The sequence below is a fragment of the Haemaphysalis longicornis genome, unplaced genomic scaffold (assembly GCF_048455015.1).
Source record: "Haemaphysalis longicornis isolate Haplotype H1 unplaced genomic scaffold, Haemaphysalis longicornis Haplotype H1 scaffold_3, whole genome shotgun sequence".
Classification (NCBI taxonomy): domain Eukaryota; kingdom Metazoa; phylum Arthropoda; class Arachnida; order Ixodida; family Ixodidae; genus Haemaphysalis; species Haemaphysalis longicornis.
Genome location: NW_027526335.1, coordinates 6,219,626 through 6,247,055, shown reverse-complemented (window position 1 = coordinate 6,247,055; position 27,430 = coordinate 6,219,626). Strand labels below are relative to the sequence as shown.

At 46.2% G+C, this 27,430-nt stretch overlaps 1 protein-coding gene across 1 annotated transcript; it reads left to right on the top strand.

The window, feature by feature from the left end:
• Positions 1 to 25,836, top strand: LOC144173164 (DNA-binding protein RFX6-like). Its single transcript, XM_077701670.1, has 16 exons — positions 1 to 296; positions 1,746 to 1,869; positions 12,659 to 12,720; positions 14,958 to 15,035; positions 15,504 to 15,534; positions 15,591 to 15,698; positions 15,775 to 15,852; positions 17,071 to 17,184; positions 17,315 to 17,364; positions 17,458 to 17,552; positions 17,661 to 17,719; positions 18,982 to 19,114; positions 19,411 to 19,502; positions 23,289 to 23,412; positions 25,115 to 25,237; positions 25,684 to 25,836. Exons 1-16 carry the CDS (start codon positions 199 to 201, stop codon positions 25,737 to 25,739), a joined length of 1,425 nt encoding a protein of 474 aa, XP_077557796.1. The 5' UTR covers positions 1 to 198; the 3' UTR covers positions 25,740 to 25,836.
• The last annotated feature ends 1,594 nt before the right edge of the window (positions 25,837 to 27,430 follow it).

Sequence of the window (27,430 nt, the reverse complement as noted above, 5' to 3'; positions counted from 1 at the left end):
CCACACACGCACACGGACTTAGGTGTGAACATCAAAGACGATCACTTACGGGAAGGGAAAACCCACCTCCGGCCGCGAGTGCCTATTTCGGCAAAGTCGAAAAAGAACCGTTGCCTGTACGCTGGGTGTCTTGTGGAAGTGGCCAGCTAGAGATTAGCTGCAGGTTTGGTCGCGCCAAATCGAACCGCCCTGCCAGCAATGAGTGACGACGTTCGAGTGCGGGCCAAGAAGCCAAAGTCGACTAGGAGACGCAAGAGTGTCAAGAACGAACTACGGAACAGAGACACGCTGGAATGGTGAGAATGGGCAATTTTTACTCGGTTCTTTAACCGGTATTCTCAGGACCCAATTTTAACGGTGAAAAGACTTCTAATAAAAATTAGACTTAGTTACTTTCACGTCTGTCATTTCAGAGGAATTATCGATATTTTATTCTAGATTTTAGAGATGTAATTCGGTATAAGCCACGTTTTTTCGTCTTGTAGTTGCAGATCGGCCCTCAGTGCCAGAGTTTGTTAAAGGGATGGAGAACCAATTTTTTCGCGTATATGTTCTCTAGCTCATTAGAAAGCCAGCGTTTATATAGCGCGGTAACCACAAGCAATTTTTAAACAAATTGGCGGAAATAATTTTAATTTGGCAGCAAACTTCCTGAAATCGGAAGGGCGGCGGTTCGTAGTGTCGAAACTTGACACTACAATATGTGTCCCTGTCACATGACCTGCAAACCTAGCAGCTACTGTAACTGCTGAAACGTTTATTTACGCATTGAAAACCATTTAACACAAGTATTTGTACAAGCTTAAATTGTATATGTATTTCTAAACATTATTTTAAAATTTTTAAAGACACGCCGCCCGCCGTTGCTGGGTGGCTCTCAGTGTGGCTAACCATCGCCTCCTGTATTGTAAAAATACAGGAGGCGATGGGCTAACTGAGCCTCCATGCCCAGAATCAACGGCAGCGTTCAGTGAGCAGACCCAGCGAAGGAGCTTTGACGACTCTGCCTGAGTCAGGGGCGTTTGTTCTGCCAAAATATTTGATTTCAGTTTCTAAATATGCCAACGGCAGCTTAAAAAAAAAATCGTCGCGCCCGGGGAGAATCGAGCTTCCCACCTCCACAACGTGAAGCCAGATTCTACCTATCGTCTATTCCAACAGATAGCGCATTCTTGCAAAATAGACCGTAGCATTAAAAAACACATAAAGGAACAGTAAAGCCTGCGATTCAAACTTTTTTAGCTGGAGGCAAGTTTTTACATATCGTTTTTCATTTCGCATACAGACACAGGTATGTTGCCGAGCTACTCTATTTCATGCTTGCCAGCATTATTTTTGGGAGGTTCACATACGGCTCGTAGATCTAAAAATTTCGATTTAAAAAGTTCTAGGGCGTTATCAGCAAAACCGTTCCTCGTCAAGTGCTGTGATGCCCTTCCATTTGGGATAGGGAATATATACTCGACAAAAATCGGTTGTCTGTCCCTTTAAGCTGACTTAAATATCTCACAACAAAGCCGATCTGGTTGAAAGTGAGGCTGAACAAACGCTTGAATTTCTACCCGCTTCTAGTTGAAGTTTTTTAAACCGGGTGGCCCTTCATTGCAAGTGGATGTTTGCGGCGCTGTTGTCCACCGCCTTGACTAATGCTTCACTTCTGGCCGTAGTGACCCGTAGTTATGTTCTGGCTCCTAAACTAGGTGACTCGGTTTAGGCGATTAAGCGCGTAGACATTCGTACTACAGGGTGTCTTCGAACTACACGGCCTCCCCTGGTGTCTGTCTGCCGAGATGCACCCTGTATCAGCACTACCTCGACCACAGTCGCCGCACCGGACAGCAGCCCATGGGAGCGGCTGCATTCGGGAAAGTACGTCTGCTCGGAATGTCGCTCAGTAATTTATGCTGAACCATGTTTTCGTTGCAAAGGGCACATATCTTCGAGTGTACGACTCGAACTATACGAAATGGTGCACTAGACCAGTGGTCCTCTAATGGGGGTCCACGGACACCAGGGTCTCCTCGAGGGTATTTCAGGGACCCGGGAAAACCTCACCGAAAGTCTTCTCCGCCATTCCTTTCTCTCTCTTTTTTTGCCAAACCTCGCTGGGTATGCAAAAGGGTGGCTTTTCTGCATGACTTGTACGCTCAATTTATACCCTTGAATGTGAACATCTTCGACACTTATACCCGTACGACATGTTATGAAGTTAGCTTTTTGCACAGCACACCAGCTATGCAAAAAAGCCAGACGCGCAAGGTGTTTCATGAACGTTCGGTAACTTTTAGTTCCAAGAATAAATTTCTTCACAATATGACCCGCATCATAGAAGTCAGGCACAAAAGGCGGGCATTAAATAAGTATGTGGGTGACTTTACATGAAAGAGCGTATAGTTCGGCATTTTAACCGGAACCAACATCGTTTATCGTGGTTACCTCATCCCTTTTGCAAGACCGAAAGGAGTCCCCGCATTTTAATGGCTGGGAACCACTGCATTAGACTAATGACTTAAAGCGGCGTAATGGACACCAACACGATTCCACCCAGTGTAATTCATAGACGCAGTACGTTAGGACCAAACTCAGTGCAAACAAAATTCCCCCGCATTTCCCCGAGGGGGAGAATGTGAAAGTGCGAATGCACGGTTGTCGGCCCGCTTGCGGCGCTTGCGCTCGGCCCCCGTAGCCCACCACCTCGCCGCCTTCTCTTCCATCTCTTCCATCGGATTTGTAGTATCACGTGTACACCACGCAGTTATCAAGCCGCTATAACGCCGCTGAGTCGCCAACGCACGCCGCTGACGACGTAGTTTGAGTGCGTTAAAGATATAAGGCGCGTTCTGACACCGATGTCAGCGTCGCGTCCGTAGCTTATTCGGTAGAGCGTCGGGCTGCGGCCCGCAAAGTCCTCGGATCGAAACCTGGCGCCGGATGCTGTTTTTTCTTTAAAGAGCACTGCGGACGCCGCCGCCGCCGACGCCGGCGGTGGATGGTTTGGGGTCGCTTATAAAGAGCATTCGCTCTTAAAAGTCTCGACAGAGTTACCCATTATGTCGCGATAATTCAAGCCCGGCGCAACGGCTGTTGCGACGCCTCCCTCGATCCCGCATTCGAAGCTACTGATTACTTGAGGGAGACCCGTTTCATTGGCCATTGCGTTTTTTAGGGGGTGGTTGGTTGCGTTTGACCTATGGAGCCAGTGTATAACCTTATAGCGCCCCATTTTCTGCCAGAAATACTTTTGGAGAATGCTGTCTGTTCCTAGATTGTCCCATCAGGCATAGAGTTTCTCAATATTACCTAGAGCGGAAAGTGTCGCTGCGATCGCACGCCGACATGGGAATTGTGGGTAGTGTGCGAATCGGATTGGCAGCAAGTGGCTAGTACAAAGAGCTATGGATTAGGATTCTCGGCTCTGAAGCGTTTGTTAGTTCTGTTTTCGGGATGCCCTGTTTGGCATTCAATGGCTATCACAGACATGTCTAAACAGCAGCGTGATTAGCTCTTAACGCATGTGCTCGCGTTAGCGGGGAGTTTCTTCAGATGAAGGGGCGCCCACATGCAGCGACGGCGACAAGCGACGCGAAAAACGCAACCCAAAAGGTGCAACAACAGAGTGTACTTGGCCAAAGCGACAAGCGAATAAAATTAATACACTGCCGCCTATGTCCTCTGTCGTCGTCGCTACAGTTCACTGTATCGCCGCTGCCGCTCGCTTGTGGGCTGCTTCTGGCCGTAAAAAAGCGAGCGAGGGCCCCGGCGTCCGCTTGCTGCTCTATACCGCTTCCCGCTTGCTGCTGTCGCCACTAAATAAGCTTCGCTAGGACACACTATGCGTTTTCTGCACCCATTCTGTTACAATTTTCGTGTCGCTCGTCGCCGTCGCTGCGTTTACTTACCCCTTGAAGCATGCGCTACCTTGGACAGGCGCAATGGGGCAACACACATAGCAACTCGACAAGCCAGTATTTATTTGCCATTTGAAGCATTCACGCAATTTCATAATGCTTTGCGCGCGTACTTGAAGACTTACTTGCGGTAACAGGCTTCGCTTCCACGATAATTTATACCTGCTTAGTCAAAACAAATAAATACAACGCGATCACATCATTCTTGCATCTATAATGCTACATCGCCTGCCCACAGAACAGGGAGGGCCTGCCAAGGCGCGTAGCATACGATAATGAGACTAATGAGATGGAGCAAGAACACAGCTTTAGACAATTTAAACAATTTTTTTCAGCTAAATATTACAAAAAATCAAAGAAAACCTCACCCAGTTTGAAGGATGTAATAACTTAAAAATATATCCGAGACGGCCCGCTGTATCTGGCAGCGTGAGCCAAAGGCAGGGCTTATACTTTTTTTTTTCTTAGTAACCCTCTAATGTGTTTTGCAGCGTAAGACCTCGAACACAATGCCTTACACAAAACAAAATTTGTTGACAGCGGCACTTTCGGCAGCAATTTTTCAAACAAAAACTCAATTTGCGTAGCCACAAAGTCATTGCCGGCCATGCCACGCCGAACTTCCGGCCGAACTACACACTATGGCGGCACTCATGGAGGCGTAGAGTGCTTCCGCCGAATCACGTTGACGCTAGCGCCAGATTCCACTCTAGGTAAGCTAGTGAGAAACTCTATGCCATCAGGAACCTTTTCGAGTCTGTGTCGATTCTTGACCCACTGGCACGCTGGCAAGTCGGCGCGGGGTTAAGCCGGCATGCTTGTGGTAGCAATAAGCCTTCCTATGATGTAACCCCAAAAACTATATATCTTCCTTCACTTCTTCTCCTGGGTGAGACTTAAACCTCGGTCGCCTGCACGGAACAAAATATGTAGTACCACAACGCCGTGGTACCAGCCGATAGGCTTCATTTAACAAAGCTTTAGAATTGTCTGCTTATATTCAGAAGATGACAATAGATGGTGAAATGTATGAATTCTGCATGGCGTGAGTGCATACGGCTCCTCCGTGGAGTATAGTCATTTTCCTTTTAAAGTGTGTAAGCAGCGGGAGAAAGCTGGCTTAAATGCATGGAGATGCAATTCCGGACGCGCTCTCATTCTATTTTTTTTTTTCAACCAAATTGTCTTCGCCCTCCAATTTATTACAGCTGCAAGTTTTGTGTACAACGCCATACCTTACATAATATAAACGCAGTGACGTGGACTATTTCATGTATGTTGCACGTAACATACAAGATTATTTCCATGTTATTTTCGCGTAATCGCGCCGCAAAAAATGAGCAAAAAGTTACAGAAATTCAGAGAATTGTCTACTAATGAATTGTCTACACGATTGTCTACACAAGACAAGCGGCATTTGTATGCCGCTTATCTTGTGTGTGAGTTTTTTGCAGCCAAATTTTGTGGCTTTTCGAAATTCTGTCCGACAAATCATCTCCATTTACGCTATTATAACGATTAAAGGTGTTACTTATGCGAAATCTCCATTATTGGGGAAGTTCAGGACGGTATAGGTGGTATTCACTGAAAAGTTTAGCTGTCAATTGCTTCGCTTGGCAACACTAGAAACGGCCACAAACATGGGCGCTGCTCCACGGACATGGCGCGGCTTGTGCCACTGCGCCCGCAGGCTGAAGAAAATAAAAAGACACCGGCGTGCCTCGTCTGCTCCGTTTCAACCCGATTCTCAAGGGCGGTGTTACTAGAGATGTTTTTAATCGCACTCACAATGAGCTCGAGGCATTACTTTGCGTTCGCTGGGGTAGAAATTGGAACGTCCAAGAGACATCATGTGCTTAGCACGGACAAGGCCGCCATCCCGCGGAACCCGACGTAACCAGTAACAGCGCACTCACATGGATGCCTGCATGCGGGCCTCGCCAGTGAATAGAAGCCATACGGTTTGCCACTTTCCGTATTTTTGTATTTGTGTTATTTATCATTTTTTTCAAAATTTCATTCGACCGATTATCTCCATTTACGCTACTATAACGATTACAGGTGGAACTTTCGCGAAATCTGCATTATTGTAGAAATGCAGGGCGTTACACGGTTCGTCATTTTCTGTGATTTTTAATATTTTTTCTGTTTTCTAGTTTTTATAAAATTTTTGAACCAATTAGCTCCATTTACGCTATTATAACAATTACAGATGGAACTTCCGCGATATCTGTATTTTTGTGGAAATTCAGGGGGTTACACGGTCCTGGCTATGGGGGTACTCGTCAAAGAATGCTACTCATTAAGAGGTCAGGCACGTCATCATTAATCATAACTGTGTGTTGAAGTGACAGCAGTCCAGAGCCGTCGGGTAATAGGCACCGAGCTGAGAGGCGTCGAGTAAGAGTTATCCTGGCCCTGTTACCACTGCCATCGTTCTTATGAGAAATTTAAACGAAATCCCAGCAGAAGTGGTTGTTCGTTCACGCTCAAACCGCGTACATACACGGCGTTTGGCGATATTCAACTACTGCGGTAGCGAAGATAGTTCGTCGTCTGAACGCCGAATGGATGTCTGTATATGTGTTCGCAGCAGGCGTGACAACAACTCGTGCCTTCAGAGGCAACATGTAAAAAGAAAAGACTCAAACCTGCGCCTCCTTAAACCAACCGTGACAACAGGAGTGTGGTTCAAGAAAGTGAAGTCGGAACCATTATTATCCACAACGAGTTCAAATCAGTAAGGTAGGCTTTTTTCTGCCACTTCAGACGTGCCAGGCAAAGCGTGGTACCAGTGAACGATGCTTGATTTCTAATGCGAGTAACGAACTTTTTCGAACTGGGTTAAGCAAAACAACACGTGCTTCGTTGTTGCCCCCGGTATTCAATATCACAGAGACGCATTTTGGCCGCCGACCTCGGCCGATCGGACGATCAACCGTTGAAAGTAGAGACCATTCTAGGATGTCGACCCATACAATCAATTTTGCAAAAGGCAACAAAAGCACTTCTGCGTTTTATGAAGGACACACGCTTGGATGAAAGACTATGGTGCCCACAAAAGAACTGAAGTGTGTGCGCGGCCCAACTCCTGTAGCCTATTTTTTTTGTTAGCCCCCTCTTTCATCCCCTGAACACCCCTTCCCCAGTGCCGAGTAGCAATCCGGGAACTAAGCCTGGATAACCTCTCGGCCTTTCCATTCGCCTTTCTCCTGTTTTGCAGATTCACATTGAGCTCTTGCCTCCCGTGGCAAGCTGGCTCCCCAGAAAAAGTCCAAGAAACCACGCCACATTGCTAGACAATAAGCTAAAGCAATTTAAAAAAAATGGGTTCCCTTATTGCTCATTCAGGCCTAGTCAGAAGAATACACCTACCGTGTTGTCACAGTCACCTTGTAAATGACAGCAATAAGCCTCCCACATTTTTGACACCGACTGTTATAACAATACGTATATTGGTATCTCGGAACGACGGCATTTAGATGGTAAAATGCAACTGAAGTAGATGTAAAGGAACCTTGATGCATGTTTTGTCTAACCTTTCGCTTTTAGTCAAATTTTAGCACGCAGTTTGTTACGCTAGAAAGCCTTTATGATGTACTTCAACACTAACCAATCGGTACGGCATTGGCCCTGGCTGTCGACAAATCATACATTTTTTTATTGAGACCAGTTTCACCCGGACACTCGTCGTGCTTAGCTATGTCGGTGCAACTAAAAGTGCGCAGACGGACCTGCGGTACCGTAAAACTAAAACTTTACAACGAAAAATCAACACAGCTCACTCTAGCAAAGAATCAACTCGAATGTAATACGTCAAGTGTAAAAACAGCACAAGCGGGGCAAAATAGGGTTGCGCGAGCCACAATCACATCTCGCAGCAGTTTCGCGCGCACGCGCGTACACAAGACGGTTGTCTGCAGTTTCAATCTATTCAATCCATTGCTCTTTTGCGACACGAGGAGTATTGCGTATGCACATCACACCAGTACCGCTATCACAAAATTCACATAAGGGAGGCTTTGTCTGATTAAGCTTTTGGAAGGACAAATACAGCAGATACCCCCGCTCCTTCCCCCCTTCTGAAATTACGGTTCCCAACTTCCCGCAAAAACACCCCTTGTAGGTATTACCGTTAGTCCTTAAACCCATGTAACCGTAATCGAGACTAATTATTAAATTATTTATACACTGTATATTTGCCTAGCCACGGTCGCACAGAGGTGAGGAGATTCCAGAAAGCAATCATGACGGTCACGGAACAAGAAACACGCCGTCTTCGTCTGCTACCCGCCGCGGTGGCTCAGTGGCTAAGGCGTGCTGCTGAGCACGAGGTTGCGGGTTCGATCCCCGGCCGCGGCGGCCGCTTTTTTGATGGAGGTGAAAAGCAAGAACGACCGTGTCTACGAGATTTCGGCGTATGTTAAAGATCCACATGTGGACAAAGATCCACATGTGGACAAAATTAATCCTCTGCCCTCCACTACGGCGCGCCTCATCGCCAGCATTTTATGGGCGCGTTAAGCCCCAAATCAATCAATCAATCAATCAATCAATCAATCAATCAATCAATCAATCAATCAATCAATCAATCAATCAATCAATCAATCAATCAATCAATCAATCAATCAATCAATCAATTTTCATCTGCTACCCGTTCGCTAAAGTCAACGGTGTGCAAATTATCAAATTCGCACAAATCGTCAAAAATAAAACTTGGCCCTGTGAGGTTTGAATGAACTCAAAGAACGCAGTCGTGTAGACGTAAATGCATTCAGTGCCTGCTCAGGACACCACAAATTAGAACCGGTCTGCGGCTGAGAATCTGTCATTGTTACCCCTCGTTGTCAGTGAATCATGCCGACAATTTGGGAAACGTTTCGCTTGGAATTCATCGTGCCCATTTTCCCCTCTTCCAGGCTGTAAAAAGGTGGTTGAGAGTATCGATGTAAAATAAATATTCGCGCGTGATTCCTCACCAAAGCCCAACTACATTTATGCAGCCATGCTCGGCTGAGGTTTTGCGTCTTTTCCGTTACCACTATGCCCACCGCCAAGCAGGCAGAACCGGCGCTCGTCCTGCCTTCTTTCTTCTACGCTTCATCTTTCTTCGCCCTCTCAAACGTGTGACATTAACGAGTTACCAGTCCGTGAAGCTTTCCACCTTATTTTTGAGCACGTGAACGTCATCGTAGGGAAAAATCGCCACCTCTTGAAGGGCAAACAACTACGATCAAGTCATTTTTCAAGCCACCAAGGCCGTCATTCGCATTTCACTGTGTGCGCAAGGGCTGTAACCAATTCCTGTCACCACCATTCTTAATTTTGGCACGGCTTTGTAAGGCGAGGCGTCTAATGACAACGTTTTTTTTTTAATTTTCTTCATCTATTTTATGTCGTCAAGCATCGGGGTTACATTAGGAAATTACAATATGATGTTTTCAACATGCAGTGCACATAACCCGCCGCCGCGGTGGCTCAGCAGAAAAGGCGTTACCCTGTTGAGCCCAAGGCCGCAGATTCGATAACGGCAGCGGCAACAGTATTGATGGTGGAGGCAAAAACGAAAACACCCCTGCGTAGACATTTCGGCGGATGTTAAAGATTCATAGGTTATAAAAACTAGTCCGGAGCCCTCCACTACGGAGACTTTGATAGTCCCGGGGCAGCTTCGGTGCGTTTCAGCCCCCAAATTTGAACTTTTACTTTTTTATTGCGACTAGCACGCTGTTAATACTTTCGGTGAAGTTGACTCAAGAGCAGTACGACCACTATGTGGCCCATGCGGTGCAAATTCAAAATGCTTGTACGCTGCCGCCCGGACTAACACGTTGCACATTATGATTCACTAGCCTCATTCACGCCCTCGGTTGATCCCATTTTTCTTTCTGGCGGCCATAGATCATCTTGCACTGGCCCAGTATACCGTTTTGACTTTCCACAGACGGTAATGGCGACTGCGCACCGTATACCATACATCATTTCTCGTTCGGCTGCCCACAGCCGCATGCCTAAGTGAGCATGCGAGACCGCGTGTACAATCGGGCGTGCTTTTATGAAGATTTCTCAGCTGGACAGAATTCAGGGCATTTCGTGATTTAGCTGATCGTAGAGAAAGGGCGCAGAGTCACGCCCTCAAATTATACAATCCCATAGCATTGCCATGACGTTGCGACTCTAAACCAAGTCAACAAAACAGGTTTTCGAACAATGCATGTCCCCTGCTTTTGTGCTAGCCGCGGGTGATTGCTTTTCAGAGCCTATCATGTTTGAGTAACGAGCCACAGCTAACCAGTGGTGAGCGATGAAGTTGCTCCCCGGTTCATGACGTGGGAGCACGGCTCTGGACTGTTTTGGCATTCCTGTATAGGACGAGGCGGTGCGCAGTGACCGAGCTTCAGCGGCGGCCGAACGAGAGGCATCTGCATATATATTGAAAATGGTGCATATGCGCATGTGCGGACTGCCCAAATGGTCTCTAGACTTCTGCGAAACTTGTTTTGCGGCGTAAATATGGCCATAATTCCCAGTGCACCAAAATGTTTTTAGCATCCTCTTAACTTTAGTTCAAGTTGTCTTTTTCTTGGTTTGTTTTTGCGTTTGTGCATAGGATAATGTACCATAGGTTCAATGAAACAAAGTTTGCACTGAGAAGACTGCACGTCCAAGGCTCGTTTTGTTGGAATTCTAAAACCTAGCAAAAAATAAGAGCGCTCTGTGTGTGCTTCGTGCAGCGTTTGAAAAGAACGGTAGAAGCGCCTACAAGCAAACCTTGGCCATGGTTGTCACGTAACACTTCGACTTTTCATGCGAAATTACAGTAAACCCTCGATAAACTGAACTTCAAGGGACCGAAAAAATTAGTTCCGTTTAACAGGAGTTCCGTTTACTGAAATAGATGCGTAGTGCAAATTTATGTGCGTACACACTCTTAAAACGATTTCATAAAACTCGAAGCACTAGAATGAGTGTAGCTGGTAGTTTTTCAGAAAGCAAGAAAACTACAAGAGGTTCAGGCACAGCATTCATACAGTTGATCTGGCAACAATGAGTCGCTGTGCACCACAAAATGCACCAATAATTTTTATTTGAGTCCTTGCAACTGCATCTTCACGGAGCCTAGAGGCCTCACCTACGCGAGTGCATACGAGCCACCGAATTTAGGAGACGGCAACGCGGTAATGAAGCGCTAATAGCCCCCCCCCTTCTTCTTGCGATGGCACGAACGAGGCGGCAAGAGCTGAGCCCTGTAACCTCGGCGTCTTGAATCGAGACTGAATGACTGGAACAAGAACTGCAATGCTGCATTCGTTGGGCTAACACGGTGACCACTAACCAGACGAGGCTTACGATTCCAACGAGGCTAAAAAAAAAAACCATGGAGGAAAAAAAACAAAAACAAAAACGAAACAGCCGCGACCGCAAAAAAGCTGATTCTTATGCCAATGGGTTTCACACTGGAGTTCCATTTCTGGTTCCGTTTACACGGCGACGTGGAAATTTTATTTCCGATTACCGATAGTTTTTTTACGTTATCTGAATACGAAACCAACCAACTTAATGTGGTCTGTTTCGTTTAAGCAGGAATTCCGTTTAAGGATTTCCGTTTATCGAGATTCTACTGTTCTTCGCAAAGGTCAAAATGCTAAGAACCTGTTTACGAAAATACCCTATTTAAACAAGGGTATCTCGCTGAATTTCTGATTAAGCTTCCTGAACATGAAAGTACTCTTTTTATAAGTTATTACTGCAAAAACGAAAAATATGGGACTATCTGATGCAGACTCGCTTTAGGCAGGCTGCTTTACGTGTGGACATCGGAGTATTTGCTCACTGCGTCAATTTCTCTTTCCCTCCTACCGGCCTGGTTCCTTCTCTCGCGCTGTTGCTGATCACAGAAGCAGTGCGCATACATACACCCAAGCCTCCCGGAGCCAAGCCACGCACCAGGCCTCTGCCGGGCTCCCTCGCTGCGCAGGCAGGCCCAGTGGTGCTGACATCACGCGCCTCGTTCTTCTCTGATGTACCCCGGCCGCTCGATGGCCGTGGCTGTACTGTCAGTAGTTCATTCGCTCTTGCTGAGGCTCCAGAGTACGCACACAGACTTCGTGTGGTCGAGACTCTTTGTGCTTTCGCGCTAAAAGTAGCCATTTATTACCTTCATTTAACCTGCATTCTGGTTTCTGTTGGGAGCTGTCTGCATTTTATTAGGCCCGTGAGGCATGCGCAATGTCGTGGTCTATGAGATCATACCTGTTCCTTACAACCTCACCAAAACTGCAACATACGTCGCAAAAGTGCTGCACACCACCGCTAGTTTTTAATATAGCGCCGATAGACAGAGATATATTTTTGCCTGGGGGAGAAACAAATCCAAGACTAGCGAAACGAAGCCAGTATGACGCTCAGAAAGTAAGAAAAAAATACAGTGGGCTGAGTGTTTTTTTTTCTTTCGCGACAATTGTCGACTTTCGCGTCTAAACAAGAAAATTTTGCAAGTCCCTGATTTCTTTTTCCGTCAAAAAATGTCATAAATGACCACGGCCACACAATTTATTTCAGACATTGCTAGAAACGAATGCACTAGTTAAGTTGATGTAACCCACATTTCATTGTAAAATGTTTTCCTAAAGCCGATGAAAGCAAGAATAAAAGACACATGCATTTTCTTTATTCTTGCAGCAAAGCCCGTGCGAATTTGCGTGTGCTTTCGATGTGCGTAAGTTAATCACGACTTATTCTCCGCGCAGCTTATCCGACAGAAATTTCCGGAAATTACGACCAGGAGGCTTGGAACCAGGGGACAATCGAGGTAAATTCAAACAATTGACGTGCGTTTTTTTTTGTCCGGGTTAGTTAAACCAGAGTCTCTCAATGCTTTTTCTGGTTAAACTATCGACAGGAGCTTTTTTCTGGCGAAACAAAAGAGAGTTCGAAGTTGTTTGGAAGATTAGTAAAATTTTCGATCACCATTGCTGGAAGCAACAATCGGCGCCCATAAGAGGCGCTCTGCATGCTCGTAGTTGTTATGTACCACTCTGCCTAGTAGGGCTGGACAGTATTGAAGCTACATGTATCTTGGATATTAAAGCGAGGTTCTCAATGCCTCACTGATGGCGTTTTTGCCCCGAAACGCACTGCAGGAAAGCCAACTTACACAACGAATTTTCACAGAGGCGCATCAAGCGCCTCAAGAAGAAAATCACGCTTCCCATGGTCAGAATCCAACCTGGGCCCCTCGCATTATGAATCCGAAGTCTATCTGATAGCGCCATTCCCACACGGTCGAAGCAGTTTGGATGTTGGACTTTGACTCAGGTTGCATGGGAGAAAGCTTCGCGTTTTAACCGTCTTTTTCTTAAGAAAAGGGCTTTCATTTTGACGCAAGAGTACTATCTGAAACTTGCATCTGTCTCGAATGAACCACAAAATATGCATCTAAGATATTACTTTTGCGTTATCTTGTATCGCAAGATACCCGACACTTTACCCCAACAATCCAATAAAACCAAACTCGTCTAGTATGCTTTGGGTTGGATCATTCAGATATGTAGCACAGTGACATCTATATTTTTTTTCCCTCACTAACCTGTGTGCCGTCTATTCGGTATAACTGCACGGGAGTTGTTTCTGTGTACAATTGATCTTATGTGTGCCTATTGCCACGCATGAAGAAAACGCATTCATAACTCAACTCGACGGCCATGCGCCTCATGGTGGAAGAAATATTAAAGACGATGGTGTTTCTTGGGCTACTTAAACGCAGAAATTTTGGTATGTCTGTCTGTCTGTCTGTCTGTCTGTCTGTCTGTCTGTCTGTCTGTCTGTCTGTCTGTCTGTCTGTCCGTCCGTCCGTCTTTCCGTCTGTCCGTCTGTCCGTCCGTCCGTCCGTCCGTCTGTCTGTCTGTCTGTCTGTCTGTCTGTCTGCCTGCCTGTCTGTCTGTCTGTGATTCGATTCAGCCACCCGGCCAAAGCGAAATAAATGCTGCGCAATAGTCTTATATACTCACAGCCAAATATAAACGTCTAAGACCTGTGTCAGTGTTCATACTTGTCAACATTGTTGAACAAGAACAGGAAATTACGCAAATATAAGGCAGCAAATCAATACATTAATATTTGCAGTGTGCCTTTATTAAAAAATTCCTAAGATTCTATTTTTCACCCTGGATTCCGTGTGCTTGGCTCCTGACCAGTATCTTCACACACGCACTGCGTAGCTTCTCTTTGCGCGAAGATTACGCTTTTATAGGGCACCGAAGCCAATTAATCAAAAAAGGCCCAAAATCTGCCATGTTATTACGCTGCTTATCTTCATAAGCTGCGCGTGAAACCTAGTCCTCTGAAAGCGCATTTTCCGGCGCCCTGGTTGTTTGAGCTCGTTATTATGTCGCGTGTTTTCTACAACAGTTAGTGCGCATGCTTTAAATAGTGTGTTCCTGCCATCACGTCATCATTAATATTGCAATGTGTTTTGCCAGCGATTTTTTTTTCATAGTTATTGGCATCCTTGCAACACTCTAAGCAAGGCCACGGCTTGGTAACCTATTGCAATCTTCTCGCTACTATGGAAGACCCATTGCGTTTGCAATATCGTCACCTTGTGTAGTGACTCATTGCGCTGAATTCTGGATAAATGCTTTTAGAGAACTTTGCGTGCAACTTCAGTATTCTGTTATACGTATTTCAGCCTATAGTGGTTCTTCTGAAACTTTTAGTGTAGACCTTAGGTTTGCGCGCTCAATTTGTACGTGAAACTCTGTTTACGAGGACGGGCGAACAGGAGAAAACGCGACCATGAAAGGCTTCCGACACACTCGCACACACCGCATGCCGGCCAGCGGGTGAAGAATTAGGTGGGCACATGTGCTCGTTCGGGCACTCTAAGGAAAGCTTATACCAATGTGCATGCGCGGCAAAATAATGTATTGCAAATTAAGGTATTGCCATTTGGCATTGCATGGTCGTGCATGTGCGCTGTATTATTGTCATACGCGGTTTTGACCACTGGGACATTTGCCGCACGAATAACGAACGTTAATTGCGCAGGTACCATTACTACGGCATAGGTGTAAAACCGTCTTCATTCTACTACGATCAGGTGTACTGCGGGAAAGACATCACAAGGTAAGAACCACGTGTATAAAAGTAGCTCCCACATGTTAAAAATGCACGGTAGAATTTATTGCTTCCGAGAAAGAGTTTACATCTCTCAGAGCCACTTTGAAAGCCACATATATAGCCTTATGTTCTTCCCAAAAGGTGATTCAGTGAGCCTGGATAGACATAAGTGACAGATGTCCTAATAATAATATCGCCGCGTTTAGGTACGTTGACGTGTCGGGAGGCATGAAATACGCCGGCTGAGACATAACGGAACAACTGATATACAGCTGGTCATTTCCTGTAACAGGAAATGGCTGCACCTCAATGGGTACAGCCTCACTGGGTAGGGTATTATTGTAAGAACTAAATGCCATTGACTTGAGCAGGACGTCCCTGGAAGGGTGGCCCTTAGAAAGCCCTAATTTTACAGATGTTTCAAAGTCCTTGATGATTCACGAGCACCACTGTTTTCTTTTCTTTTCCTTTAAGGTTTTCTGGACAGAAAATAAAGCGCATAGAGGTAAGGTTGCGAATCACGCCGCTGCGAGCGCAGTGTGATCCCATTTCGTGCACCAGGGAGCACAACCCAAGCCATCTGCTACAGCAGGCACCAGCCAACAAAAATGGAAATTTGTTCCTTGTATCCAAGACATCAAGGCGGCTGCTTTTGCTGATCTGACGAGGGTCTGTGCACCGGCACAAAAGCCTGTCTTGCTTCCTTCGATATATCTAGTTCACTGAACATTAAATTATGTTCCAGTTGGATGGCTTTCTCTCCATGTACCGTGCCCACTGCTGCAGCCTTCTGGATGCCATAGCAATTGCGGACTTCCAATCAGTGAGTGTCTCTTCTGCTCACGTTATGGAGTGAGTTTGGAAGATATATGGACAAATATGGACAATTAGTGCTCAAAGGACCATAGCATTGCGGGCGGCGCTTTTGGCGACCAAAATAGTACTGCTCCCGGTCTTTTCACCCGGTTGAAGGTAAAAAATTGTCCCACGACATTAACATGTAACAGAAATTGGCACCACTACGTTATTGAGGTCGGCAACTTTACTTAAATTTCAAGCGTTGTGTGAACTTTCGAGGTGTAATGAAAATTTGGGTAGCAATAGATTGGACACGAAGCACGTTTAAGAAGTAGCGCTCACTCCGTTTTGACAATTATTCTCAGTTTTGAATTTACAGTGCTATCGCGTGCTTCGATTTTGACGGTGGCGCCAAGTGTCGCATCTTGTCCTTCGCCCAACCATCCTGGCTTTTTTATCGTGTAAGAAAGTCTGGAAGCTGTGGTAAATATGCGTTAGGTAACTCACCCTAGAAATATGTTTTTTTTTTCATCCGTAATGCGGGACACGGTACGTTGCATAGGTATTGATGGCACGCTTGGGGATTAACAAAATGCGCATAATAAAGGCACATTGTATTTATAAAAGGGCATCATTAATAAAATACCTTTTAATAAAAGGTGGTAGGGCCTAGGCCGTAGAGAGAGAGAGAGAGAGAGAGAGAGAGAGAGAGAGAGAGAGAGAGAGAGAGAGAGAGAGAGAGAGAGAGAGAGAACCTTTAACGAAAGCTGATGAGGTGAGCCCCACTAACGGTAGGGCTTGCTACTCCTGATGGTGGTGAATACATGGAGATGACAAAGGGAAATAGAGAGATAGAAAAGAAATGAAATAAAAAAAATTAGAAAAAGGAGGGTAAGGTAGATGTACACATATATAAAATGTATATGTTCAGAGGGTTCACAGGTAGTCTTCTAGCCCGGCTTCCGCAAGGAAAGTAACCAGTTTTTGTTTCCAGCCCTGCCTCATCATGAATTCGCCAAGGTCCAAGAAAGGCAATGGAACTGCTATGTTATTGAAATAAGACCAGCCCGGTAAAATAGAGCTTTTGTTCCGAACTGCAAATCTGAAAGCTCCATGCGTAACTACCGCAAACCGTCGCTTCGATGGCAACCAAATGTTTCCCCGCATAGTCAAAAATTTGCTGTTTATTCAATCTCCGGTTTCACCTTCCGAGCATTCATGTAGCTCGCTCTCTCCTTTCAAGGTGCGCGACAACGTGCTTCATTTCTGGGGCAGCCTCCAAAACGCTTTCGAGCCGTTTCTGCACATCGAGTTTGTGTGCGACATAATTGCTGTATGGGACGATTACTTCTGCGCAGTGAGTTTGTTTCATGCCCTGTCACCGCGCCCGTCGGCTTGTTTTGGCTTTGCTCATCTGGCTCACTGGCACACCTATCTGAAGGACTGCTTACGCAATCCCTACAAACAAAACCCCACGGCTTGTGCAGGCAATGCAAGAAGTTCTCATGCCTAGAGAAATCCAGGAACTTCCTGAAAGGTATGTGAGTTTTTTTTTTTTTTTGCCTGAGCATTTGCCCGCTGAAAACAGGAAAAAAACTGGCGCACTAATGTCTTTGTTCTTGGTGACTAGTTTTCAGCAGGAAATTATTTCTTTGGCAAGCCAAATTCCGCATTGGCTTACCAACGTCATGCCAGAGTCTCTGCTGTGCCGGACGAAGACCGGAGGTTGGTTGCTGGCGTGGCATTTCGTTTCGAATGAATTTATTGTGCCGCAGCTGCTTCTAATATCCAAACAAACGTTTGCTGTTTACCTTCTTTTTTATTTTTCTGCAGTGTTTCAGCAGTGGACAAAAGTTCTTAAGCGGCAGTTATCCTTCACGAAGCTTGCGCAGGTGACTTTTCTTGCTGAACATTGATACAACCTTGCTATTCAAACGGATCCAATTTTTGTTATTTTTCAAGATAGTCGCGTTTTTTTGGCCTCTACTATATCTCGTTTGGCGGAAAATATGATTGCCTGAACGATGTTTTTTTTTCCCTGGTGGAAAAAAATTTTCTTCACCCTCCAGACTTGAACTTCCGAACATAACATATATTCGCGCTTCTAATCGAAACTATCAAACTGCCGGGATACGTAAAAGAGACGCAGAATAGTTTCATTATGCTAATGCGCAGCTCGTACATCCGTAATGTCATATGGGGCAGAAAACTGGTATCTCACTAAGCCCTTTGAAAGAAAACTCATATCGGCGCAATCAGACATGGAAACACGAATGATGGGCGTCACACTTGGAAATAAGAAAACAGCAGCGTGGATTAGGGAACCAACTGGGGTGGAAAACGTTTTGGTTCAAATTAAGCGAAGTAAAATGGGGGTGGACAGGTCACGTATTGCGGAGGAAGGACAACCGGTGGACCACCCTTTTTTTTTCACGGACTGGCTAGGTACCCAGGGACCGTAAACTAAGTAGGGCCGCACCACGGAGCGATGAACACGGAAAATTTGGGGGCAAAGAATGAAGTAGACAACAGGGCGATCGGGGCGACTGGAAATCTTCGAGAGGCCTTCGTCCTACAGTGGGCACAAAAATAATGATGACGACGATGACCACGACGACGATGATGATGATGCCGGCACGTGCAATACTGCAGCTGCTTTCGCGTGGATAGCATAGGCAGGCCTAAAAATGTTTCAACGAAGAAGCATGCGTGATATTTTTGCTGCCGGTGTTTATTCCGTAGTCCAACGGTGCTCCGCGGAATGCAGCCTTACTGGGCCTTGTTCTAATTTTGGCGAAGACGACGAAGTTGAGAAATATTTGATTTCTGAGATGGTACAGGGTATGTGGCCTTTTACATTTAAGTATGACTCCAGCTCCATATTTACTCTTAATACTATTTAGCTAAAAAATGTGCTTATTCCCCGAACACATTTTTTGCAACTCTATGTATTCTAATCCAAGATACGAAATGATAGTCTGTTTTCAAGTCAAAACTGAGCTTTCAGCTATACATAAACGTTTTTCGCACAGATGTTGTTGTCCACGTGGTCTAACAACGTTTGCTATGCCCAAAAATTGTTTCGAAAACTTTGTAACATTACGATAGTTGTATAACGCTTCGAGAAATGTTTTAATATGAAGTGTCCTTTCAGTCCTGCCGAAGCGTACTGTCAAATGCTTCGCACGTCCAAATCATATTGGAAGATTTAAGCAAGCTCGACATGACGGAGATCATCGAGGAGGCCTTGACCTGCCTTCACAGCGGAAAAACCGCTTCTGACATGGGTACTATCCTTTCTTTCTATCCTTCAGGTTTAGCTGTGGTGGCACTGCTGATGCTCTTCGTTATCTATCGCAAATGGCCTAGAAGTCAACATGAAACAGTGCATATTTGTCGGGTCATCTTCCTGTAAAAGATGCCCAGAGGGAAATAGATATTTGCTGGCGTCTTCACCAATTTGAGAGATGATTTTGCAAGCGCCGTAAATGTCACCTAAAGAAAACGAAGTCAGGTGTCAACCACTCCTTAACTGCTCTTGTTTTCTAGACTGCAGTAATCACTTATTATCCCTACTTTGCAGGAATCGCTGAGCTGTTTTCACTACTGAAAAAGCACGCATCAGTTGAAGATCTGACTGAATGGATGGACATGGCTCTTGACAACGTCGCTATTGTACGCCGAGCATGGTTTATTCTGCAGTGCATTAATAACAAAAGTATGATGCTTCCGCGCTTACAATGCTACGAGAATGCTTGCTTATGGAGCGGAAGGAAGGGAAAATGTAAAGTTGGGCACTAGACAACGCGATGAAAAACCTGCCCGTGTTTTCCTGCCATTTCCCAGGCTAAAAGGCTTAAAGGGACACTGAAGACACAACCGAAGTTCGTCTAAATAGATAGATGGGCATCCTCAGAAAACGAGTACACTAGCCTCTGGGGCAGTACCTCTAAAATAATCTTGTAAATAATAAAAAAACTGAAGCTATCAGTCGTCAATCAGAGATGACGTAAGCAGCGACTGACTGGATGTGCCAAGAGTCACGCACAGAACCACAGAACGAGAAGCGCGCTCGCGAGGGCTAAAAAAAAAACACGTAAAATATTTCTTTGTGCGTTAACTTTCATGAGTACTAAACAATTATAAATGTACAGATATAATTCAAGCCGCGCAAACATTCTCAAGCTGCCAAGCCACGGCGCCGCTGGCGATTGCGATGGCTGGCAGGTTCGGTGTGGTCACGTGACTGTTACTCAAACTTTACGTATTCCAAGGCTGCACTAGGTAAGCACATCTATGGAGCCGTAAATTTGAATCTCTTTTTCGAGTTTTGCATAAAACTGCACATGCACACCTGCATGGTAATAACACGCAAATGCGCACGTACTCGTACTCGTACACCGGAGTACTACAAGCGCCGTATTTACACTAGACATTGGACGCTGTGACAAGTGGATGTAGCTGGGGGCGCCATGTAGTCAAGCCTAGTGCATAACAGCAGGCAAACCCACGGTGTAAAAGCGGTTGCGCTGTCCGCCAGAAGTTTTGTAGGAGACGTAAGAGGCCGTGCGGCATAATTACATTGTTTAACCACCATCGCACGTCCCGTGCGACTCCAAGATTGACGCACATACAGAGGAAGGTATGCGGTCATGTAGGGCGGACAGTCGTTTGGTCGCATGAGCCCAGAGCGCGACCACTGGCTCCTGTGGCTGCTGTGGTTCGTTTGGTAGGCTTTAATTTTCCTGATATACCACAACGCTGTCTCACTCGCTTCCGGTAGCCGTTTTCTCCACTCAAAACATCATGAAATGGCTCGAGGGAAGGTAGGCGTTTTAGATGAAACGCATCTCTTTAACTCGCCTTGTCCCGCGTCGTTGTCGCGGCGTAGTCCGCATCCCTCCCCCATTCTCCTCGCCGCGGCAGCTGCGTGCTCCACCGCTCTCACCGCAGCGCCATCTGTGCGTCAGCGCGGCTAGCGCGCAGCTTGCGCTCGGCTGCGCTCGCTCCCGTTGCCGTGCCAGCTGTGCGTTAGCACGCAGCTTGCGCTCGGTTAAAAATCTACACCATCTTCTCGCGAGGGCAACCATGCGGTAGATGCGACGCATCGGGGGTGAACCTGCTGCGTAAATAGGATACACAACAACAGCAATCCACACGCTGACATCGCTAACATAACGGAAACGCAACGGCAACCCCCGATGCGTTGCATCGGCCCCATGGTTTCCCTCGCGGGAAGATGGTGTAAATTTTTTCAGTTGGCAGTTTCTCGGCGATTAGAGCATCTTTAGCCTCCAAATAAACGCTGAGAAGGCTCCGGGGTAGTTGAACTTTCGTCTGAACCAAACTTGCTAGTTACTTTCAGTGTCCTTTTATAGGGGCCCTGCAACACGCTTTGAGCAGTGCGACGTTTAGATTGCCTGCCACGAATACCTGAGCCAAATATTACACGTGCACGTAACGCGGTGAGCACGCAAATAGCTGTGAAAGAAGCGATAAAAACCTGCTGCGCTCTTTTCAATTTTCCTCATTATGCACCACTATCGCCGCTTAATCCCGTCATTACAGTGAAGGCTGTCCTATTGGTTGTTGCTGGTCAACTTCCCGGTTTATTTCACGCATTTCCTGTGACGATCCGCCGTCGTCGGCGCTGCTGTGCAACAACCTCTTCTATGCCTGAACCTGCAAGAACAGTGTTGGCGTTTTTTTGTGTGTGTCTTGAGTGCGCGAGGAGTTTGAGTGACGAACTCAATACTTCCATTTTAACCGGACCACTCGACAACAAATGTTTATTGCTTCAAAAACGCCCTACTAGCCTGAGCGCTTGCTTGCGAGCAGACAACCATGCCTGCTGTTTTCTTGTACCAGACCGGAAATAAACCCCTCTACTTTGCGGAGAAAAATAAAAAGCTCCCCGACATGTGATATATTCAAGGCCGCCAAAAAGAACGCCACGAGCCGCCGCCCTCTCCACGAGACAGCTCGCCAGGCCCCTAGTGTCTCCCGGGGCATCTAAGCAGGGACGCCCGCAGCCTGCTGCTCCGGATGCGGCTAAACTGCTGCGACGTGGCAGCCCGACTGCACCACCAAGGCCGCTGCGCCTCCCACACCTGTGGCCACTGCCCCGAGCCCGAGACGCTGGAGCACCTTAACTGCTCCTGCCCAGAGTTGGCGACACAGCGAGGAGTGTGCAGACTTCGCTCCAGTGTCTTGGGCTGCCCCACCAGCGCCTCGAAGACCTGCTCTTCCCGACGGGCCCTGATGGCACCCGCCATGACGTGTTCCAGCACCTCTTGGGCTACCTTGAGGCCGCCGGACTCGCCAAGCGGCTGTAGACGGCTGACTGCTGTCCGCGCCAATGCTGCTGCTGCTTCGCTCAGTTTTGCATAGAGACCCCACTTTTTCCTCTTCTAGCTTCCCTATCTCTTTTACCACCCTCTTTCTCCTCTCTCATCTTTCATCCCCCTCTTCCCCCTCCCCCCGCACTGGGTTGTATGCATGCAGGTGAGCCCCCAGATGGGCTCAATAATATTCCCAGTGCACTTCCTTTCCTTCTTCCACCTGAAGCACTTAGTAGTAGCAGTAGCTCGCAGCTTTCGTCGCGTAGTCGGCGGTCGAGTTGAGCGGGAATGACCATGCACGGTTTCTCATCGCGCATAGCTTCGGTGATAGTGAACGAATTTCTATAAATCATGCGGTAGAAGATTGCTGGTACAATATACTTTATTCCAAAATATATTACGAGTATTCGGTGGTAAGTGCTGCAGGGTCCCTTTAAGAGAAGTAATCATAGTGCTGCGTATAAGCTCCACCTGCCGCGGTGGCTCAGTAGCTAAGGCGGTGTGCTGCTTGAACCGAAGGACGCGGGTTCGATCCTCGGCCGCGGCGGTCGCTTTTCAGATGGAGGCGTAAAGCAAACACGCAGTGTTCTGATATTTCGGTGCCCGTGAAAGATCCTCAGGCGATCAAAATTAATCCGGAGCCCTTCTCCACGTCGCGCCTCATAGTTCGCGCAAAGGTAGCTTCGGCGTGTAAAGCCCCACAAATTTCTTATAGTTGCGGCTACTTAGAAACTTGCATTCTGATGCCATAGAATGGTTACTGCAATACGCCAAAAACACAGAGGAAAGAGACAAATACCCGCTTTCTGGAAACATGCCGACGTCACTTCAATCCCCCAAAACGGAAAAACCCATAAATATCGCACATCTAATTCCAAACTTTCTATCATGCCTGGGCAAGCTACGCGAACACGTCCTCCTGTCCGTTTTATCCTTTTCTCGTGTGCCTGCCCTCTCCTTCTTCGGAAGTGTCTTCAAATTGACTCTAAATTGCACTTAACCCGAATTTAACGGGAAACTTGAGCTGGAATTTGTTTAACGCGTTCGGACGCATTGAATCGAGCTTCAGCTAACGACCTCACCACTACCCTTTTTTTTTAATCCTCAATGCCACCAGCAGGATGCTGTCACTAATGGCGCCAAGCACGTTCGCAGCGCTGTCTTCAGGGACTTCATGCTATCGTGGATGCTACTCTTCTCGTCGATCATGAGGCACCTGACTCTGTCTCGAGCGTGCAGCTTCGGTGAGCTATACGGACCACACTGCATCCGGGGCTGTGCAGTTGATTGGGTGCTCCGCAGCAAGTTATTAAGAGTTGCTTACTTTTATTTTTATTTGATTGTTTTAACCCTTTCGGCCATGGTGGTGCCATTTCACGCCATCACATAAAAGTTCCTCTAGCGCATAAAGACCGGAATCAAAACTGCTAGTTTTCTGGGGTATCGTTCTTCAACGATGCCTATTGCGATAGACGTCACCGCTGTGACGTTTTAGTGGAGTTTGGCGCTACAAAGAATAAAGAGTTCTGGTGAAGTCAAAATTCCTGCGTTGGTGCTAAACACAATGGAGATACTTGTTTTATTCCTAAGCTTGTAAATCGATAAATATATGCCCTAAAAGCTTATTTTTTGTTGTTACGTTTATGTGGTCATAGCATTTATGAAATATGCAAAAAGGATATTTCCGCGTGTTGAATAAAAAAATTAGTTGCAAGATTTTCTATTTGTGTCATTAATAAATCATCTAATAGTTGCACTATCAGCGCTATTTCTTGTGTGTGCGCTCATGGGGACCTAAATTTAAAGAAAAAACAGAGACAAAAACATTGCTTTGCATGAAAAAAAAAACAGGGCTGCATGGGTCCCGTTTCATCATTTTTTATCCTTTCGTTTTAAGTCGTTTTCCTTTTCCCTGCTGTAATCCTTCAAAAGTTTTTTTTTTTCTTAATGTCCGGTTTTTACCTTCCTACATTCAGTATTACTTGAATTACCAAGACGTTCCTTTAGGGGTCTAACCTCTTCACTTATCATTAAAGCTTTCTCTTGCTCTTTCGTCCTCTTCGATGGTGCTTCTGTAATCTATCGCATGGGTATTTATGCTTGATTCAGTAGAAAAAACGAAAGGCGAGGAAATTATTTTTCTAAGCTCTGATAAGTGCGTCACCGGCATGGGTATAAAGGGGAGAAGAATACATGTAGACAGCAAGTTCCATTACTCGGCTGCAACAGCAGACCTCGACAGGCGAAACAGCGACTAGTGTTGCCGTTTTGTCGAAGTAACTCTGCTTGCATAACATTACCTGACATGTCAGTCACTTCTCGCTTTCCAATCGGAGCAGTAGGCACGCCTGGGGCATGTATACCGGCGCGCGCCAAACCATAGATCAGCGGAGAAATTTGGCGTCCTAGAGGCCCTAACAGGAAAGCGCAAGACTGCCACCCTGCGAAGGCTTTATAAACTGTGCAAATCGTCTAGTATAGTTTGCGTAAATCGGCGCTGCCCGGCGGACAGTAATAGTGTGAGACAGCACTATGACCTCTCTTCATTGCTTCCCTTCCCCGTTCCCCCTGATCTTTTTTTACTTTCTAATAAACGTTTTTCCATTCATCCACTCAGTATGCTAAAAGTCTAGAGAGCAGGAAAGGGCAAGAGAGAGTAACAGGAAAGTGACTGTTGCGCTATTTTCAGATCACGCAAAGGCAGTGTTATTCCGGCGGTGATGGCTGAGCACTCTTTGTTTTTGTTTATTACAAGTGGTTGTTCCTTATTGGTTTTTTGACCAGCACTTTGCGTGAAACCACACTCTATATTTAACGCTACACCATTTTTGGCTTTTCTTCGACTTCCAACAAGAGAATTTAATAATTTTCACTGCCCAAAATACGTTTAAGCATGCGATATGATAATCTTTCACTCGCTTGAACAGTCCAGTTGTTACATTGCAGGTCACGTCCACATGGTTCGCGTAATGGTGGAGGAGTACATGCTGCTCGCCTTTGAGACGGCGGTCTGCAAGGAGGCCCGAAACCGGAGACGAGAAAAACTGCTTCGGTGTGCCAAAACACCTGGTAATAGCGCGGTGACTCTTGATATCATGCATACCTGGGTGTTGAAACATCACGACTTCGATGCGCTGTTGGTTGTAGTGCGCTTTCTCGGAGGCATTAAATCCCTAATACAGACGGCTAATCACGTGAGAGCGCGTGAGTACGCAAACAAGTAGTCGCGCGTGTGCGTACTAAAGCACAAGAGTGAGTGTGTGGGCGTGTGGGCGTTTGTGTGGGGGCGTGTGCGTAATCACGTGAGTACGCACACGCCCACACCCGAACGCCGACAGGAGCACACACGCAGCAAAAAATACCATAAGTTTATTCACGAGCACAATATATAAGGCTTGCAGCATGGCGTAGACTGTGCGGATGTGCGAATAAAGGCCCGCTAATATTTTGTGCCATGACCCAATCAAATGTTATGATTGCCCTAACTCCTCCTTTCCTTCCTTTTGATGTGCTAGAGGCGCTGCGGACAAGAATGGAGGCTTCGCTGGCAACCTTAAGTTTCCACCATTAGGCGCATGGTGCCACCGGCGAGATCCGTCAAGCAAGCCAGCTTGGCAGAAGGTCTGTTCGGAAAAATGGGATTTACATACTGCTTCTGTAATAAATTGTCAAGTGCTGATTTGTCAATTTGCGCTCGCAAAAATATGCAGTTAAACCTAGATATAACCAAGTTGTCAAAAAATTTGCAATTTTTACAAGCAGGTTTAGAGCGTGGTTTAGAGTTAAGGCTCGCGTGAATGAAGAAGAAACGAAGCCAAAATGGCAGACATCAGTGGCGGTGAACTCACCTTTCAATAATTAGTTTCACAGTGAAAAACTGCGTGATTGCAGTCTGATGCTTTCCCACGAACATAATCACTACACGGCACTTCAAAGAAGCAAGGTCACTTACCCCGGTAATCACAAAGGTAACTATGAAGTACCACTTTTGGATTGGACACTTTTCGGTGCCCCAACGCCTTTCAAGGACCAAAAACATGCTGAAAGGACGCCTTCTCGAGAACTTGATGCTCTTTTCGGCACTCAAAATTGGTGACAGGGTGCTAGATGCGATCGTGACTGGACCGGGCGGCGACGTTCTTCTTTCTCGCCAGCGGAGACGGCATTTAAATTAGATGGCCTGTCTTGGAAAGACACAACTTTCCGTTTTATGTCAGCATAAATCATCCCATATACGAATCAACACCACAGATAGCAGTAGCGAAGCGCGACTACACGCCGACCCGACAGTGCAAGAACGTAGCAGGAGCTCCGCCCACAAGCGTTGTGTGGCAGCTACCTGACTATCCACGGTTACAAAAAATAGTTCGTAATATTTCAGCTGTTTATACCAATGATTACTAATATAAGCGGCTGACAGTACAACCATTTGATTATAAAGTCGTTTATATATGTTTCATTCTGAAGAATGATGATTTTCAAAGGAAAAAGAGGTCGTCCTTATTGAAAACTTGCTCAGGAGAAAAAAAATTACTTCCTCAAACCAAGGTTATTATTGTTATAAACTATTTCCACTGTATTTTATGTTTACTTCAAGGCTATATGTGATAGTTTTACTGTTAGACAACAGAAATAAAGGTATACACAACGCGGTGGTGGTGGTAACACACATTTATTTTATGTACAAGGGATACAAAGACGCCATGTTACGCTTTAGCGAATTTGGGTGTCTTGAGGAGAGGGATTAGGTAATGAGAGTTGGGGAAAAAGTGTGATACATCCAATGGTATATCCAATTGGGTATGAAATTAAAGGAAATGGTGACGGCCAGAGTTCTCTACGAAGTTTCGTAGAGCGGCGAGCAGGCCCCGTTCTTCACTCTGATTGCAACGGCTTCGATAAAGCCAGTCATTAATAAGGCTCGGCGAGATTGGCAATCCTGAGGTTTTGTAAGCTTGTTGTCGACAGTTGGCAAAGCGAGGGCAGTCCCACAGGATGTGTGCAATGTCATTGTTGGCTTAGCACCTTGAACACTCATCTAGGCTGCCGTATCTTGTAGCGCAAAAGTGTGGGTTTCTTGCCGATCCAGTTCTAATCCTGTGAACGATCGTGTGCCATTTCCTGGGCCAATGCTGCGGAATGACTGGACGCTTCCCTCCTAGAGCCGCTCGTAGTTGCAACTTCCTTTACACCTTGCGGCGGGTGTAATTCTAGAATTCCGAGCTGAAAGTAGGTGAAGGTTCCTCCGCTGTGTTTTCACAG

Coding starts and splice junctions, on each gene's coding strand:
- LOC144173164 (XM_077701670.1), top strand. CDS start 199: ATGAGTGACGACGTTCGAGTGCGGGCCAAGAAGCCAAAGTCGACTAGG. Junction 297..1,745: donor AACAGAGACACGCTGGAATG/GTGAGAATGGGC, acceptor TTCGTACTACAG/GGTGTCTTCGAACTACACGG. Junction 17,185..17,314: donor GGGACGATTACTTCTGCGCA/GTGAGTTTGTTT, acceptor CGGCTTGTGCAG/GCAATGCAAGAAGTTCTCAT.